At 44.3% G+C, this 19,765-nt stretch overlaps 1 protein-coding gene across 1 annotated transcript in view; it reads right to left on the minus strand.

Moving 5' to 3' along the window:
• LRIG1 (leucine rich repeats and immunoglobulin like domains 1) overlaps nt 1-19,765 on the minus strand; it is a 126,550-nt gene that overhangs the window by 32,073 nt on the left and 74,712 nt on the right. The window contains exons 4-7 of the mRNA XM_083424772.1: nt 5,280-5,417; nt 3,236-3,379; nt 1,451-1,594; nt 111-254 (exon numbers count right to left, since the gene is read on the minus strand). Of these exons, the coding sequence (XP_083280898.1) occupies nt 111-254; nt 1,451-1,594; nt 3,236-3,379; nt 5,280-5,417 (570 nt within the window). The remainder of the gene's footprint in view (nt 1-110; nt 255-1,450; nt 1,595-3,235; nt 3,380-5,279; nt 5,418-19,765) is intronic.

Genomic DNA, 19,765 nt, shown 5'->3' on the forward strand with positions numbered 1-19,765 from the left:
ACAGGACATTACGAGAGCATGGGTAAAACGTGCCAGGCATTGGGTGCTTTTGCCCGTTAATAGCTACTTTCACTGCCGCCCGTTAAGCAACTTCAGGAGAGACAACTCACAGTTCGTTCAGCTTCTGGCAGAAGCGCCATCCAGCCGGGTTGATATGGGAAATCAAGTTGTTACGGAGATGGAAATGCTGGAGAGACCCAAGTCCATACAGGGAGCCGCTGTTCACCTCTGTGAGGGCGTTGTACTCCAGATTCCTGGAAGCACGGACAGTTTAAACATATTACACACCAGTTCACATCTCCCATGCATGTACTTAAAGAAGCAAAAAACAACCCATGTACAAAACGCCACATTTATTTCTTAATTCCCACCTCCACTCCGCCAGCCCACAATACCTCTTAAGACCAAGAACATGCCACCTTGGTCTTCCCCAAAACCAGCTGCCAGCTTTATCATGCCATTATTTGGGTTTGGTCCCAGAGGTACAGTAATCTCCCATTAATGCCCTCCTTTCTAGGCTAATAGCTCAATCTCAGGCAGGTGCATTCAGAAGTAAGTTTCACTGTGTTCAATGGGCATGCATGCATAAGCTTGTGGCTTTAGAGTAAAAGTCATAGAATCATAGACTCTTACAAGTCCAACTCCCTGCAATGCGGAATCTCAGCTAAAGCATCCAAGACAGATGGCCATCCAACCTCTGCTTAAAAACCTCCAAGGAAGGAGAGTCCACCACCTCTCATGGGAGTCTGTTCCACTGCCAAACAGCTCTTACTGTCAGAAAGTTTTCTCGAATGTTTAGTCAGAATCTCCTTCCTTGCAACTTGAAGTCATTGGTTCAAGTCCTGCCCTCCAGAGCAGGAGAAAACAAGCATGCTCCCTGTCCCACGCGACAGCCCTTAAGATATTTGAAGATGGCTATCCTATCTTTCCTAATGGGACGCGGGTGGCGCTGTGGGTTAAAGCCTCAGCACCTAGGGCTTGCCGATCGAAAGGTCGGCGGTTCGAATCCCCGCGGCGGGGTGCGCTCCCGCTGTTCGGTCCCAGTGCCTGCCAACCTAGCAGTTCGAAAGCACGTCAAAGTGCAAGTAGATAAATAGGGACCGCTTACTAGCGGGAAGGTAAACGGTGTTTCCGTGTGCGGCTCTGGCTCACCAGAGCAGCGATGTCACGCTGGCCACGTGACCCGGAAGTGTCTTCGGACAGCGCTGGCCCCCGGCCTCTTTGAGTGAGATGGGCGCACAACCCTAGAGTCTGTCAAGACTGGCCCATACGGGCAGGGGTACCTATCCTATCTTTGTGGACAGAGGTGCACTTTGGCTATCAAGTCAAAGTGCATCTCTACGAAAGCCTTAGTACAGCAATGCTACTGTAAGTTGCACGCCAGAATTACCCACCAGACAACTGCAGCACATGCCTAGAACTTATTAGTAATAACCATCTTTAAACTTACAGAACTTGCATTTTGGCCAGACCCCAGAAAGCACCATCGGTCAGCTTGCTTATGTTGTTTCGCTGGAGCTTCAGAACTTCTAATCTGTCCAGTCCTTGAAACGTCAGGCCATCTATCAGACGAATGCGATTCCGGTTCAGCTCCCTAAAATTGCCAACAGCACAGAAGGGTGTTAAAAGAACATTGTTTTCCAGTGGGTTGAGGTTGGGGAAACAAGAACCAAAAACCTCTGCTGCTCTTAACACACGTTGTTTGAAGGACATGAAACAAGAGAGTGCCTATACTTTGGATCTGAAGCATTGTATCCAAGTATACACAGCCCTTTGGTGAACAGAAGAGACTTCTGGGTCCAACCCTATCGAGACAAAGACCACTCTAAACATTACTTTGAGCTTTTGTATTAAGAGTCTCTGGACAGCTACAGAAATAATTTAATTGAGGCTGCCCAGAGAACAATATTTAATGTGCAACTATGAATCTAGCAGAAGAGGCTGGTGAAGGGGCACTGCTGATGAGGTGGCCTTCTGAGCAGTGAGCATTGCTGCTGGTTCTTGAAAAAGGGATGGGAAGTAGGGAGCAATGTGGTGGCAGAAAAGTCAGGTTGGCTCCCTCCCCAAGCCCTCTTCTTCACAGGAACCAGCAGTAATGTTCACCTGTGTTCAGAAGGCAGGTGAGCAACGCTGCCCCACCTGTGCTGCCCTACGGATCACTACTGCTACATACGGTAGCCCCTCCATAGCTGCACAGCATTAGAAGCTGGGTTGTTATCTTCGAATGCCCTAAAAATATTCAAAGAACAAAGGTTATCACAGAGGAAAACTGAACTCCCGTTTTCTGCACCGGATTTGCAGTGAAGGAAATAGGAATCTTCTTTGAATCCACGGTTTGAACAGGTGACCAGTTACTTTCACCGGAGGGAAGTGCCTGACCAAAATCCTACTTGTTAGCTTGTGTAAAATTTAAAAGAGATTCACAAGTTATTTTGTCTCTGCATATAAAAATCTCCATTGTGTTTTTTTAATGTCAATTGAAATCGTCTACTAAATGGTGTGCGATCCAGCCTTTGAGTCGGGTTCCAAATGTCTAGAAAGCAGCAAGCAAATGTTGAAGCCAAAGGTCAATTATCTGCGCACAAAGCACCTTCGCAGATGCAGATGTGTATTTGTGATCAAATGCAGCCCACACTACGCTCTGACTGCACAAACAACGACGTGTGTGCTAACTCATCAAAAGCACCATTTTGCCCATCTAAATGTCAACCGCACACTTTAACAGCCTTCCCTCGTTGTAGTTTTATTACCAAATAAAAGACCCATGTGTGGTCTTGAAAACAGGGTTTCGAGAAAGCCCTCTGACCTAATTCGCTTTCACTGCCCTCTTGTGAAACAAAGGGAGTAACAAAAAGGAACAAGAAAAATAAATGCACCGGCTGGATTGACTAATGCAGTGGTCGCCACTGTATGTTCTAAGCAATTAATGCTATTATTATTATTATTAGTAGTAGTAGTAGTAGTAGTAGTAGTAGCACTCTTTTCAGATTACTCTCCCAACAGGGCTTTTTCTCTCTTTTTTAAAAAAGAAGTCAAGGCCATGCAGGACCACCAGGAAAAAACCCAACCTATTCCTAATTTGCTTTATTAGGTGTCACCATAGGGCCATTAAAATATAGTTTATCCAACATTTTATGGACGTGAAGGAGGATTGCATTTGGTGAGCATGTCCCCAGGGAACGTTTGTCTCCATAAAGTTTGGTTGCCCATAATTAAACTGCACATTTCTACTCACAGTTGTGTTAGCTTGGGCAGCTTGAATGCTTTAGCAGGAAGCTGGGTGATCCTGTTTTTACTCAGGCGAAGCGTTAGAAGGGATCGTGACAGGCTATCAAAAGCCTTGGTCTCCAAGATGCTGATTCTGTTGCTCCCCAGGTGCCTGTAATAATTCATCACAGAACATTTAAACGGCTATGTCAGAGGTATTGGCTGTTCACTCTTTATCTGAGTGGCTGGTGACATTAGACACATCGTGGGTTTTTTATTATTTTTAAAAATCCAATGTTTTTCCCCCTCCACAGACAAGCCAAGCCAATTTTTCCATTAGCACAATTTAGACAGCTGATGATAAGAGATCCCCAGAGGGACCTCAGCACCTTCAACCTCCCAGAGGAATCAGTAGCTGACACATCCCATGTCAGAAGTGAAGGGGTACAGAGCAAACATAGACTATAGCCTAGCAGGAAGAGTGCAATTATTGGAATTTAGCATCTATGTTCAGTTTGACTTAAACTGTAGTTTGGCTCATACTACATAGCTTCTATTCTTGGGTGCGTTTTTGTTTTTTGTTTTAACAGAACCCAAAGTCCATCAAACAGAGCCAAGTGCAAAATGAGGGCTTGCAGGATGGCAAAGCAAGATGCAAAAGGCTGACTCAACAGTCAATTACCTGTATAAACACTGACAATTAGGAAACACTGGCCTGTGAGCCAGTGTTGGAGAACAGCCTTTACCAAAGGTGTCATGGACTCTGAAGATGCTCAAACTCAGGACAAAAGAGAGAAACGTGCTAAGAGGAAGGCGCATTTGGCAAACCCTCATCGTTATCAACTCCCACCCGGAAACCTATGTCCCCACTGTGGAAGGACGTGTGGATCCAGAATTGGCCTCCACAGTCACTTACGGACTCATTGTTAAAACTGTGTTTATGGAAGACAATCTTACTCAGCTATGAGTGATCGCCAAGGAAGAAGAAGTAACCCATCAACTGGGATAACTAGGATAAACAAGCATAAACCTCCATCCAATTTGCTACACACCAGGTGATTAAAATAGCCTAGCCTGTATGTGTGTAAGGAGGTGTGGGGAGAGAAGAGCCTTTTGTTGTTGCTATTGCTGAACAACTGACAATCAGAATCCCTAGGAATCCACCCAGTAATCTAGCCAGTGGTATTTCAATCTATGTTCTGTCCACCCCTACTCAATTTCAATAATGCATAGTGAAAAGTGAAAGACACAGTATTCTTAGCACTCAGTTTCATTTCACAGCATTAAACGTTGTAGCTCTTGAGGGTCACATAACGCAATGTTTACAAAAATATGTCTTTAGCAGTACAAATTCTTGCCTCTGAGCTTCTGCTGCAGACCATTTTGTAGAAAATAAAAATCAGAAAACCGCCGCACATCAACGTTCAGTATAGTTCAGCTGTGACATAATCCAAGCCAGAAGTCACAATTTGTCTTTCTCCTTTCTTTATAAAAACAGACATTTACAACCGTGTACAACCCTGCAGCACGAGCATTTTCATAATATGTGATGCAGTAAAAAGAGAGCAGAGAAGTTTTGATTAAAAATAATTGGCACTTGGCCTCTCTCTTAGTGGTGCACAATCAAGCTTCTGTGGCTCATTCTCTTCTCCAACCCCTGCTCTCCACTGCCCCCCCCAAAAAACCCTGTTCTCTTTGCTACAGCAAGTGGGAATAAGAGAATGCAGCAGCCTAGGGACCAAAGACCCCTGCCTTGGATTACTGCTGTGTTCAGCTTTCTTGCTCCATCATATGTCTGTTTAAAACTGTCCGAAGAGAGCAAGCGAAAGGAACAACAAGGAGTTTTTTCAACCCGCATCATACGTAACGTGATCACTTAAAGAACCGAGATAATATGCGCGCACACACACAAAAGGACAAGCAACACACAGCTGATTTATAATCCATCCCTGTAATCCAATTTTAAAAGAAATAGGTTTTAAAAGTCAGCCTTTGGTGTATAAACAGATACTTTCCCATAAAATGTTTAAATAAAAAAAGTGTGTGTTGGGGGGGGGGGGGGGAGAACTTACAGATCTTTTATACGAAGCCCCACTGGAAAACAGCCACTTCGGATTTCCGTGATGTTATTCGAGCTCAGATCTAACGTTCCCAGGGCAATATAGGGCTCCAGTTGGCTCGCTTCAATGCTGGAGATCTTGTTGCGATTCCTACAATACAGAAAGAAGGAGAATCTGACATAATCCACTTTTCCCTCCCTTGTGTTAAAAATAAGTACTAGCATCTAATAAACAAGTCTCTCCTAACTTGTTTGGCTCCAGGATGGCATGCAGTCCATTTTATGGAGACAATTAGATTAGATTTATTATTATTATTATTATTTTTAAAGGTATGAGAATACCTTTTATTAGATAGGTATATGCTGGCATAGACAAGCTTTCAAGTTACACAGCACAGCTCACCAGACAGAATAGGAGGAAGACTTCAAAGCTATTCGTTTAGATGTAATACAAGAACAAGGCCATATGAGAGGCCTCCTACCTACAAGCTGGGGAAGGGTGAGATATATAGTCAAACAGAGCAAAGTAACGTAAATTCTTTTCAGTCACTTCCGCTATATAAAACTATGCATTGCCCAGATGGAATGACACAAGGCAGGTGTGTGTGTGTAAACCTACTGGAATTTTGCAACATATAAGCCAATGGTCTTTAACTCTATCCTCATCAGTGTGTGGTTACCTGCATTTGACGGAAGCACCAGAGTTAGTCTAAACTGACTCTCTGTGTTGATCGGAGACCAGAAGCCAGGAATGAGTAGTGTGAAGAAATAGTACCGATACAAGGGGCCAGGGGTCCACAGAAGAATCTTATTTTGTCACCAATATCGGATAAGCCACTTTCATCAACCTGATTTGGCCACACTATAGGCATCTAGGACCATTCAAGTAAAATCAACCAACCATACTCGAGCGCCCTTTCTGTCATAAGCACACAAAGCAGACCCATAGGCAGTTGGGACCCATTGCAGTGCCACCCTCTGTCCTAGGAGGACCTCAACAGCTTCCCCCACTCCCAACCAAGCTCAACAACTGACCTAGTTATGGTCTAACTTGGCTGGAGAAAATTATACTAAATGTGAGGTGGTTTTTTGTGGTTATTGTTTAGAGGAGATGGAGCTGTTAATTAAAAGAGCTCCACCACCATTTGCAGAGTGGGGTAAGGAAATCAGTCAAGACTACAACCATGCTAGTTTGGGTATAGCCCAAACTACATTGATTTCTATCTTGTCACTCGTCCACCTACTTGCCATTTAGAGCCTATTCAAGTTGCACCATCGGTTGTCATCGTAGGGGAGAGCAGGTAGGGTGACAGTCAAGATTGCACCTTGCGGCAAACAAACACCCAGCCTTCCTAGCCTCTGCAACACCATACCTTTCCCGAAAACAGTTGTACCTTTGAAGTCCATTCGACTTCCAAAATGTTCGGAAACCAAAACACAGCTTCTGATTGGCTGTAGGAAGCGCCTGCAGCCAATTGGAAGCCCCATCGGATGTTCTTGTTCCAAAGAATGTTCGCAAACCAGAACAGCCATTTCCGGGTTTGCAGTGTTTGGGAGCAAAAATGTTCAATTTCCAAGGCATTCGGGATCCAAGGTACGAGCATAATAATGTGCTGGGACTTTTTAGCATTCGCTACATGAAACTCTGATTACTCCACATGGACAAGCATTCCACTGAAGTCCTCCAGTATATGCTATTCACAATTCACATCTCTACAGATGAAGCATACTGACCTTGAACACTTTGTGCAAGAGGCACATATATCCTGTTGCCCTTCAAAATGTGCAACCTGGTCTTACATGAGTTAACCTGATAGTAAGCCCCGCAGAGTTCAATGCGACTCAGTCTCAGCTAAGAGAGCCTTGGTTAGTCTTGCACTTTCTTGGGACACAGATGACATGCAGACACCACCCTCCAAACCTCCTTATATCAATGTACTTATTTCTTAATAAGGTGTTACATTATTGTTCACAATTTGAAGCACATGGCATAGTAAAACAAAAGGTAAGAAATGTGCCCATGCGCTAGAGGTGGAGTGAGAAATGACAGAGCAAAACAGGTGGGGCTACTTCAAAAGGATCATGGCTTTTCTAGGAATACTGGAGTATCCCTTAAGAGAAGCTAAGGTTACACCTTAATCCCAGTGGGTAGGCCGGTGCTAAACGTCTTCATGGGTTTTTATTGATAAATCTTTTTGGCAGCCTTTTCCACAAGTACAAGTGGGAGGGGGGAGACTTTCCTTCCGCAGGGTGAAGGCTATTTTTGGTTTGCCATGAGGAGAACAGGGAGGCAGGGGAAAATTGCACGGTTGGCCTTCATCTAGTATCAGCTTTCAGTATTGGCCCGGCTTTGTTAATTTAGGGAGTTGGGGGTGGAAGGAAGCCTTAATACAGTAAAAACCCCATTAAAGCACCACCTGCTATAAGCATCAAAACCAAAAGGAAGCTTCAAACAAGAGGGGAGCTCTGCACCTCCCTTTTCGTTCTATTAATATTCGGATATGTACATGCGGAAGGAGAACAATTAAACCACCTAGAAATGCCTTCTACTAGAGGACATGCAAGGTCTCGTGTTATAAAGGGCTGCCAGACCATGACTGGAGATCTAGATCAAAAAGAGGTCACATGGGATGAATCAAGCACTGCTGCTAGGAATGGGCCTTCTGGCTTTCCATCTCTTAAGCAGTCGCTTGCTTAGTCACAGCCAGTTTCAACTTCTACATTCTATAAAAACCATCCAGATCAGCCTTGCATCAAGAGGTAGCCATCCCAGCGACATGCCAACTGAGATAAAAGAAGGGTGCAAGAAAGAATTCAGGATTTATGACCACACTGGGAGAGGTTTTTTGTTCACGGTGTTGTTATTTTACTTTTATGGTTTGGTGCGTTAAAAATGCCCTAACGATGCTCTGCTTATGTTTCATAAATGTAATGGATGTAAGTAAGAGACGCTATCCCGAAACTTAAGCCCACCTTGGAAAATGGGCAGGTGGGGGGGAAATAGGTGAGGGAAAGGTAGAGATGGGAAGTTGTGCTACAAAATGTTTGAAAGAAACTATTAATAATTGGAAGGAGGAGGGGAAGCAGCAGCAGCAGCAGCTAGTGATTCCTCTAAGCCCAGCTGAGACTGGTTCCAACACATCAGTCTGTGCATAATTCCAACCTAAGTAATGTTCAAACTTGCATCTACCACTCTATCTTAACTGATCAGCATGCAGAGAGGCATATTCATGATCAGCTCCCAAACCATTTCAGTCCATTTGATGTCAGATGTGTATGGTACTACAGATGGATATCAAGGGAATCAAAGTCAGCTCCTCAGCCTCTATAGGCTCTGGGTGATGAAACATCAAACAGGGACCATCATCTGAGGGAAAGCTTTTCAACAAAGCCCGTTCAAGTTTTGAAAGCAGAAGCGTCACCGAGGTGCACACTCTCTTTTTCTTCTGCATGGTCTCCAATCCATACCTGAGGGTGGTCACTCAAGAGGCACTCTAGATGGATCAATATGGGAGCTGCAATTCAGCAACATCTGGAGACCACCGCGTTGGCTATCCCCTAGTTTAAGGACACAGATCTGTGTACTCTACCAACTGCAATAGTGGGCCAATGTAATATATATGCTTCCCACTGATCTGCATTAAGAAAAAAACATCTACGAACAATGTTCCTTGCTCCACACTAAAAGCCTCTACTGACCCTTTAAGAGTGTAACACTTCGAAAAGGAAACTGCAGTCTGTTTAAGTATGTTCTTCAGGCAGGAAGTGAGTATCCGTAAAAGTAGCCCCCACTTTGTGCTCCGAGGCCACCGAATCACTAGTTCCCAAGGGAAAGCTTGGCAGATTCTCAAGCCCCATTGCAGAGAGGCTGTTTGTTCAGGTGGAACTCAGATACATAACAAGAGCAGGCCAGGGGCTGGATATGCACTCCTGACATGCTTGGGTCAGCCGCTGTGAAACTCAACGTACGCTGCACACACCAGTCTCTTAATTAGCTACAGCACTGGCCCTGGAGCGAGATGGGCGATATGCTTGTTTTGTAGCAAAGGGGAGAGAAGCAGGCCAGCTCCTACCCTAATCTCCTGTCCATAAGGAACCATTCCTCTCCATAAGACGGGAAAAGAACAGTCCGTAAATACGGCCTACAAATACGACCAGGGTTGATGCTAAGGGGTGAGGCTTAAACCAACTGAGCTCTGGCAGAAAAGATTTCCCACCCACCTCATTGTTTAGCACTGTCTCATAACCTGGGGCAGGGGACATTTTTTCACCCCAAGGCCCACGTTTCCTTCCAGGTAAACACATGGGGGCTACATGCCAGTGTTTGGGCCGGCTCAGAGGCAAAAGTGGGTGCTGCTCATCCAATCCACAGATGACACCAAACTGGGAGGGGTAGATAATGTCACAGAAGACAGAACCAAGATTCAAGGTGACCTTAACAGACTGGAGACCTGGGCCCAAACTCACAAAATGAATTTTGATAGAGACAAATGTAAGGTTCTGTACTTAGGCAGAGAGAACCAGATGCACAAATATAATATTTCTTTGGGGGGGGGAGCACCTGGCTTACTAGCAGTACATAAGAAAAGGATCCAGGGTTCTCGGAGAATCACAAGCTTAACATGAATCAACAATGTGATGCACTGTGTACATTTTTGCCTCTGTACCGTAGGTTAGGATACACACACACACGTATTCCTCTCTATCCTATCCCCAAGCAGCCAACAGGCATTATCAGAGTCCTAGGGTTGTGGCTTTACTGTGGCATGGTGGGCTCTAATCCACAAAAGCACATGCATTGGTTTTAATGGTGCCACAAGTCTTTGCTACGGAGTGATGCCAGAATAGCTTGTGGAGGACTGCCGAACACTGTTTGCTTACGTGAGTATCACCTTCGTGCTACAACTTCACCGCCAACCACCTGCATTTCGCAGCACAGGAAAAATCAATAAGTTTTGCATAAGTGGGAATTCCAACCATCAATGCTAGGCAGAGCGAAAGTCCACAGCAGGAACAAGGGAGTGGGTGGCGACAGGACACCAACAGGCACTAACAGGAGGTGGAAAATTAGGTCAATGAACTGATAGCATGGGACATTTCATACTTCGGTTTACTTCCTGGCACCTGGCACAACAGGATCCTCCTGCAAGTTAGAAGAAATGAGCCACAACAAACTTCCTGCAAGCCTGTTAGAAGACTGAGCTGGCTCAATGGACAAGCCAGTTTATTCGGATCAAGACGAGAAGACAAACCAAGATTCAGGTAAACTGAAAGCAAATCCTTTGTCTGGAAGTAAATCCCTCCAGCTTGGGCACATAGCAATAAACCCAGGTTTAGGGCCAGGTGTGAATATGGCTACTGATTTCTCTGGCATAGCTCTTCTGCAGTGAACCTTTGTTATTCCTATTTTAGAATTCAGGAACCGAGGCAAACCTTGAGTTTGCAAACTGAGCATGGGTCCCCTGTTGATGAAAACGGATTTGAGCCATCAACCACGATCTTCCGTTTGGCCCACAGGTCAACAATTGATGGGGTTCAACAAGGCAAACCTGGCAAAAGACGCCACACCAAAATCCTATCTCCTAGTCAGGCTACTTTCCCTGGGTGCCTGTCAGCAACTACACAGCATTGACAGCGCCCAATTAAGCATGATGAGTTTCCAGCGTTTCCTCTCTTGACTTTGACAAGAGTAAACAAAAGCTCGTTTCTATTTCTAGGTCGCTGTTTCTCAGGCAGCCTCCATTAGGGGGACTCCTGGCTATTTAGTAAGTGTGTGAGCACATGCACGCACACATAAGCTCATTGATTACCTCATTCCTGGGTTACATCACTTTAGCCTTCGCACCGCAAGCCAAACAAGGTACACAGGAAGCCTCAGGTGTCCATCTCATGGGCCAGCAGCCCAAATGTTTTTCCAGAGTCCATGTGTGGCAAGCCACCACACAGGAGCCTACACATTGACTCCGTTCACATCCCCACCTGCCTTGCCAACCTCATCTGACCAACATGAAATTCACACTCTGTTTGAACAGCTGCTCAGAACCGTGATTTAAAAAAATAAAACAAAAATCCTACTATGATTTGTGCCAAGCATCCCTAGGCCTTGGTGACTAGAGGCTAGAGCAGGGCATCAGATTGGGCATCTTCTTCTCCCCTGCCCTCTTGGTTCAATGTGTAGATTCAGGGCCCTGACTCCAGGCGACCCCCCAGGGCCGTCTCCCTAAACTAGTTATACCATTAGATTCCACCAAACTTAGGTTTACACATTTTTATATCAAAGGATAATAGAGCTAGTAGTGTCAGACCATATAGCAGGCATGGCCAGACTTGGCCCGCCAGATGTTTTGGGACTACAATTCCCATCATCCCTGACCACTGGTCCTGTTAGCTAGGGATGATGGAAGTTGTAGTCCCAAAGCATCTGGAGGGCCAAGTTTGCCCATGCCTGCCCTATAGAATCATAGAATTGTAGAGGGTCATCTGGTCCAACCCCCTGCAATGCAGGAATCTTTTTATCCCACGCGGGGCTCAAACCCATGACCCTAAGATCAAGAGTCTCATGCTATACCAACTGAGCTATAGAAGGCAGGCTGGTATTGCTCAAGGGCAAAGTCAAACTATGGAACTCACTCCACCAGGAGGCAGAGAAGGCCACCCACTTGGATGGCTTTAAAAGAGGATTAGACAAATTCATGGAGGTAAAAGCTATTGATGGCTACAAGCCATGATGGCTGTGCTCCACCTCCACAGCTGGAGGCAGCAATGCTTCTGAATACCAGTTGCAGGAATCCACGGGAGAAGAGTGTGCTCTTGTGCTTATGCTCTGCTTCTTGCCTTCCCAGAGGCATTTGATTGGCCACAGTGAGAACAGGATGCTGGACTAGATGGGCCATTGGCCGGATCCACCAGGCTATTCTTATGTTCTTTGCCTAGAGAAAATCCCACTAGACCCCTCTCCCTATAGTTTATGAGCATTGCACCGAATGCATGTCTGAAAGCCAATATGCAGTGCCAATGAACAAAAAATCCAGTTGAATGAATGGCCAACTATGCTTTTCTTCCAATTAATATCACCTTAAGGATGTAAAGTCATATGCCCATTTACCTGGGAGGAAGCACCATTGAACTTCACAGGTCTTACTTCTGGGAAAGCACGGACAAGATTGCACCCTTAACTCAAATAATTACCATTTTTGGTTGGCCATACTTGAAATGGCACCACGAAACCTGAGGCATGAAAAGGCTTGATTCGAAAGGTATTATTCTCAGTGCTGAAGAATTGTATCGGCTCCATTGCTTCTGAAGGGTTTAGAACAACCAGAAATCTCCAAGGTAAAGCCTAGTAAGCTTCAAGTCAGTGACACTGGTCTGATTTTTCAGAGAAGAATAGCCAGATAGCTTTCAGTTGTGAACAAAAACTATATCTCTCATCACAAACCTGTGGAGTTTGGGGGGGAAACACTTTTTAAAACCTGTTTGGTCCAATAAAAATATATAGTTATTCCAACAAATATTCACATTTTTCTTTATAGCTACAATGTCACGTGGTTTTCAGTGTTTGTTGTTTTAAATAATTGAAACTCTTTATGGGAAGCAGTTTTCTAAGCCTTTAGCAATCTGCCCCGCTGTTGCCGTTAACGCAGATTAAAGTGTGTGTAGAGATAGGGCAGAGCCTTAGTCTACCAACAAGCAGAAGAGAGATGTATCTACCACAAAATTACAAAACCTGTGGCAATTTCAAAGCAAATTATGATGCCTCTCTTGCACTCATAATTACTTTGCTCGTTGTGGGTGAAGCCGCTTTCGTTGTGCTTCTTATCGAGGCGCTGATACAGGTCCACTTGGGACCCAAGAGGGCAGAAAGTGCTTTCTGAAGGGACTGCTTGCAATATATTTCTCTGACAGATGAACCATGATATGCTTAAGGTGCAGATCCCAAGCTAAGTGCGGACAGCTATGGGGTTAATTAAAAAATTGGAAAATGTTCACGGCATGTAATGCTTTAAGAGAGAATATTATGAAAATGATATACAGGTGGTACATGACACCAGTCAAGCTTGCAGAAATCTATCATTTGCCCGATAACAAATGATGGAAATGTAAAGAAACTGAAGGTACATTCTTTCACCTTTGGTGGACGTGCCCAAAGATTAAGGCATTCTGGGAGATTATCTATAATGAAATGAAAAAGGTGTTTAAATATACCTTCCCGAAGAGACCAGAGGCCTTTCTCCTGGGGATGGTTGGCCAACTGGTGTTAAAGAAGGATAGAACTTTCTTTATGTATGCTACAACAGCAGCAAGAATACTCATCGCGAAGTACTGGAAGACACAAGAACTACCCACTTTGGAAGAATGGCAGATGAAGGTGATGGACTATATGGAGTTGGCGGAAATGACCGGCAGAATCCGAAACCAGGGAGAAGAGTTGGTGGAGGAAGATTGGAAGAAATTTAAAGACTATTTACAGAAATACTATAAAATTAATGAATGTTAGAATGATGTTGGATTGAGGTAAAAGGGTTTTTAGTAACAATGGGATGAAGGAATATGGAAAAATGGAAGGTAATAAACGAAAAGCTAAAGGTATAATATATTAAGATCAAGATAAGGATAAGGTAGAGGGAAGGGATTTGCTGAATAAATAATTGAACTGGAATACAAAGAGGGGAGGTGTGGGGAGGTCCGGGAAACAAGCAAACACAAGATATTCTATGAAAACTGAATTGTTTTTATTTGTTTCTATTTTTGTATTTTTCTTTTTTCTTATGTGAAAACTTTAATAAAATATTATATATAAAAAAAATTAAAAAAATGGAAAATCTTAGCTGATCGCGCATGTGAACACTCCTTCGCTCTCTTTCACCTCCCAAAGATGTACTGTTAGAAGGCAGTTAATGGACATACCACGCTCTGGCCAGCAGATACATGGGGCGCAGGGGAGAAACAAGGAGGAAGAGGGATGGGAAGTATCTGGTATGCTTACATTAGGTCTTCTCCACTAAGGCTGCAAACCCCCTCCAACATACCTCAGATAAAAATAGTGTTGTCCCCCACACCGCTGCCTCCAAAGCAGGGACACAGAGGCCAAATTAAGCAAGCCAGAGCCAAGACGTTCTTAGGGGCATTCAAGTGACCCGGATCTCGTTTTCATACAAACAGGAAGTGCTGCTTATTGGGTGGGGGAGGAGGGAGAGGGAGGCATGGAGCTAAGAAATGTGTTAGAGAGACACATGGATCTGAACTCCCAGCAGCACGTTGGAACGCTGTACAGTGGTACCTCGCTTACATATGCTTCAGGTTACAGAATACGCTAACCCAGAAATATTACCTTAGGTTAAGAACTTTGCTTCAGGATGAGAACAGAAATCATGCTCCGGCGACGCAGCGGCAGCAGGAGGCCCCATTAGCTAAAGTGGTGTTTCAGGTTAAGAACAGTTTCAGGTTAAGAACAGACCTCCAAAACAAGTAAAGTACTTAACCTGAGGTACCACTGTACTGAAGGGAAATCGGGATCTCCGTGTCACCGTGAGAAGCTGTGGTGGCTAAAGGGTTTTGGGGACGGTCCTGGGATTTTTCAGGGCAGTTGGACAGTACGAGGCTGCAATCCTGAACATTTGCACTGCAGTCCTCAAGGCTTTTTTAGCTAAGGCACCAGTCTCTCCAGTGGAGCTTACTCCTTAGTAAACATGTCCAGGCGTGAATCCTTAATGGGACAGATCCAGCACACATTTTCCTCTCTCAGTGATCGCCGTTGAGCTTCTTTTTGAGCAGCTGCTTGCAGGCTTTCCTGCTGAAATCAGATAGACAGGGTGGGGCTTCTAAAGGGCAGCCCTTCACAGGCAAAAGGAATCTCTGTGTAAGCAACTCATAACCTCCAGGGATTTAATCAAGTGTCTCAACTGCTCAATCACCATTTCTCTAGACAAAACTAGATTTCATGTAAAAAAAAGGGGGGGGGCACAACACACTGATCAAAAGAAAAAAGCTAAAACAAAAACAAGACTCCGTTCTCCACAGGCCCCACCCAGACTCTAGCTACATTCAGCTGAAGATATGGAATTTGGGGTTTATCCCAGTTCAGAACTGAAAAGCAAAGTTTTTTGGGGGGCTGCTTCTGCTTTTGGATCCTAGAAGAGGCACCGTTCTATGAGCTTGAGACAAAACGCTTAGACAACTTTTACACACCAGTCCCCCCCTCCCCAACCCCTTAATATATCATATAAGAGGGAGCCAAATTCGGTACATGTCACTGTGCTGGAATCTCAAGCTCTTTCCAAAGTAGGAACTCTGCAAGCTCTAGGAACAATTATGCACTACTCAGTCTAGCAGGATATTGGCTCTTCTTTCTTGGATTGCTGTGGATAGAGGCTCTTATTACATAATCAGGCATGCAGACTCATATCCAGAGCCTACTTTGGGACTGGGGGCAGGGAGGGTGAAACTCTACACAGACAAAATCCAGCGTGAATGTTTGCAGGGCTTTCTTGCTTGGCCAGACAGAATATGGCTACGTTAAAAGAACAGGCATTTTTGAAGCCGGAAGTGAAATCTATGGGGTATGCTAGATAGAAATCTAGCTAGATTTCTATGCTAGAAATCTATGGGCTATGCTAGATATTCTAATCTCAGGCAAACTTCTTCTTTTTTGCTATAATCACCACACAATTTAATGTGCTTGGAAGGTACAGTTAGACTCAGAGACTGAATGGATAACAATGAAAGCAAAACTTTTCTAGCTTATTTCTGACACACCACCAGATCAGACGTAATACGCTGAGTTATTAGGAACTGGGCAGCAGAAGCCTAGTTCCAAAGACAATGGAGCACGGCTGTTCCATTACGCTTGGAAATGGAGAGGCCTAGACGAAATACTGCACCAGATGTCCAACTTGACTTTGTAAGAAAGGTGTTGCCAAACTAGCGCAAGTTCAGAGAGCAGGAAACATGGTTAAGAAGAGATGGGTATTCTGCTGCAGAAGAGAAGTCTGCGGCACCATAGGCACCTATTTAGGAGAGCAAGTGTAGAACAGAGATTTTCTACCTCAATGAGAACAGTGTAGAACAGAGATTCTCTACCTCAGTGAGAAGGCCTCTACTAAGCTAAGATGTAGAGCGGCCTTCCCCACTCTGGTGCCCTGCAGATGTTTTAAGACCGTAGGTCTCCAACTCGCAGATCACGAGGCTATCGCAGCTGCTGCTGTCATGCTGGACTCCAGCTGAGGCTGACCAAAGAAGGACTACATGCGGTGTCTGGGCAAGAGCAAATTCTTCCAATGAGACACTTGTTTTATCAATTTCCATGAGTGCTGCAAAGTGGCAGGAGAAAGGAAAGAACCTTTTTCTATAAGGAAACATTTCTACATGACCCTCAGTCCACTCCCTGCATCCTGGAATAAGGATGGGTCACGGGGTAGTTCCTTGCTGGTTTCCATTTTGTTATGCTAATGTTATGCTACATATATTGTTCTGCGAATTACCATTCTAGGATTGATAATGTGTCTCATTGGCACTATTAAGTATAAACCAAAAACTAATATGTGAAAGTGGGTCCTGTGATGCTGGTTGGGAGAGTCATGAGTTGGGTCTCGGGTCTGCTAACAGTTGAAGACCACTGTTTTAGACTACGACTCCCATCATCCCTGATCATTGGGTCATACTGACTATGGCTGATAGGATTTGCAGTCCAAACACAACTGAAAGGTGCGAAGTTGGGAACGGCTGGTGACTTTGCCACTATTTCTGTGGCAGATATAGTGATTAACCTCAGATGCAAGTCACCCAAAACAAGGGTGCCAGGTAGAGTCTCCTATCTTGGTTTAGATCAAAATCAATCAAAGGACACCTTTTTCTTTTTAATTGCCAATCCTCTTTGAAGGAAGAGGAAGGGGACTGCATGGCCATCTTTAAAAATATTAACTTTCAAAGTTTTTGCCTAGTCTCCTGAATACTGTTCTGACTACCAAGGATACGAATGCAGGTAAGAATAGGCTGGGGGGGGGGGAGAGATTTACCTCCATGTTTGCAGCTTTGTTAATACTATCTCAATCACTTTAGGCTTCTGTTAACACTTTCAGGACATACAAGATAAAACGTGGCTAGCTGATCAGCTATAGCATGGAGCCTGCTCACAGGCTGTTGAAAGGCCTTATCAATGAGAGTGTTGTCAGAAAAACTGCAAGACAGCATAGCAAGTGAATAAGTCATCTTTGCTGAGTTTCCTACAGCCCTGCTGAGTGCATTCAAACTTGGGGGGGGGGCACACATTTCTTTTGGAGCAGAACAGTCCCATTACCATAGAAAATGGGTTAAATGACCCATGAGTAACATTCCTTTATAAAACTAACATCCTTCCAACGCCTGTGCAAAAACAGGCTCCAGAAATCTTTTAAGCGAGTTTAGAACTGGGAGAAAACAATCACTAACCATACAGTCTATGTAACAGAAGGTCCCCAACTTGGGACTTCTGCAAAAGCTTCAGAAAGCATGAACCAGCAGCCCAATCCAGCAGAAATCTCTCTGGAACAGCTACACAAAATTACTTCTTTAGCTGTTGCCGTTCCGAAAAGGAAATGTGTTAATTGCTATAAGGCCATATATGGGGAGTGGGGGAGAGAGGAGATGGGGAGGCTAGCGTTTATTCATCATGACCACACAGAATACTTTCCACATACACTCAAGCAAACAGTCGTACTCTTTCACAAAACCGTTGTAATGTAAGACGTGGGTTTGCAATAAATGGACCGGCATAACTGTGGCTTACTCTTAAAAATAATAAAAAAAGGTTCTGTTGCTGCTTCTATGTACTTTTGACTTTTTAAAATCTTACATACTAACAGAGTAGTCATTCTCCTGATGCTTAACCTTATGCAGCCAAAACGGCACTGTCCGCTCAGAGGAGCGAGGTATCAGCCAGATTGGCAGAACTCCAAAATTTGCAGAAGTACAAAATGTTAGGGGGGGGGGGGGACCTTAAGTGTATATTAGGCAGGAGAGAGAGAGAGAGAAACAGCTCAGGGAACATTGAGCATACAGACCCCTCCAAGTGTCCCTATTTTCCAGGGACGTCCCTGATTTAGAGATGCCGTCCCAGTTTCTGATTTGATCCTGCAATGTCCCGCTTTCCTTAGGATGTCACAATTTTCACTGGGAAAATGTTGGAGGTTATGGAGTTATCCAACCCCCGAGCCGTCTGGAGGCAATCCTGTACAGGGAGGTTTTGGGGGGTTTTTTTAATGTATGTTTTTTATGTATGTTGGTAGCTGCCCAGAGTGGGGTATAAACAGTAAAATTATCGTTATGGCATGGGGCATCCCTATTTTCATCAGAGAAATGTTGGAGGGTATGTTTATAGTCACTGGACAAAAACTGCTGATTGCTGGAAGCAGTGTGTGTGTTTGTGTGTGTTTTCCAGGGAGGGGTGCAAAGAAGGAAAAGGAATGGCGTATCCTAGAAAGGGGCATGGTTGGGTGCTGCACCTTGACAGAAGCACTCTACAATGCAATGCTTTGCTGCAATTCCCACTTGTTTATTCACTACTTGCCAGCCCTTCCACACCTTAAATATTTTGTACCTTCGATGTGGAGTCAGGGCGAAATGATTTATTTTATTTTCCTAGTGTATAATTCAACATTAAATGGGCTTGACATGCACAACATGTTTTCTTTCAGCCACTTGCACCCTATCAGTACATATCTCTCACCAAATAGCATTATGCACTTGCTTCAGCGGTGGGTGGGGAAGGTGGCCTGGGGGGAAAAACAAAAAATGAAAGATCCTATGTACGGGCATGAGCTTATCACTTCTCTCCTTCACATTCACTTCCAACTTTTTCTGACGTTGCAAAACCTCACGTTTCACAGATCACAACATGATATTTACATCACATTGAGCTAAACGCCAAGCCACACTTGCTTTCCCACAATCCAACTTATACTGGGTAATATTGTTCTTGTTTTCAGCAACATCACCATTACGGGACCAGGGCCTTAATTACAAGTAATTTAAAAAAAGAAAGAAAGAAAGAGAAGGAAAGGGAAAAAAACCCACCTCCACAGCTTTAAAATAAAATCAGAAGAGGGGGGTGGATGGGGGTGAAAGAGTCTATTATAATTCAAAATACATGCACCTCTACAACAGTTAAATACTCAAGTTTCTTACCGAACAATTTGCTTTAGACTTCTCCAAAGAACGAGGCAGTATTAAATAATGAAACAAACAAGATACCCAGTTTAGAAATGACAGCAGGTCAAAATGGTTTCAAAGATTTAAACGAAACAAGTAAACGAGACCACATCAAACAGCAGCTTTGTTTTCTTTTAAAAGTGGGGCCCTATAGATGGGCTACTGACAAGAAAGTTAAATACAGGGGACCAAGAGTTGAGGCAAGAGATAGTTCGGCTTTCTTCACAGGGTGTGTGTGAAGTGACCTTTTGATTGTCCCTATGAGCAGGGCAAGATGATTTATGCACTAGCAAAACGGGTAGCCATTTTAAGGGT

Source organism: Podarcis tiliguerta (genome assembly GCF_965153285.1).
Source record: "Podarcis tiliguerta genome assembly, chromosome: 2".
NCBI lineage: Eukaryota > Metazoa > Chordata > Lepidosauria > Squamata > Lacertidae > Podarcis > Podarcis tiliguerta.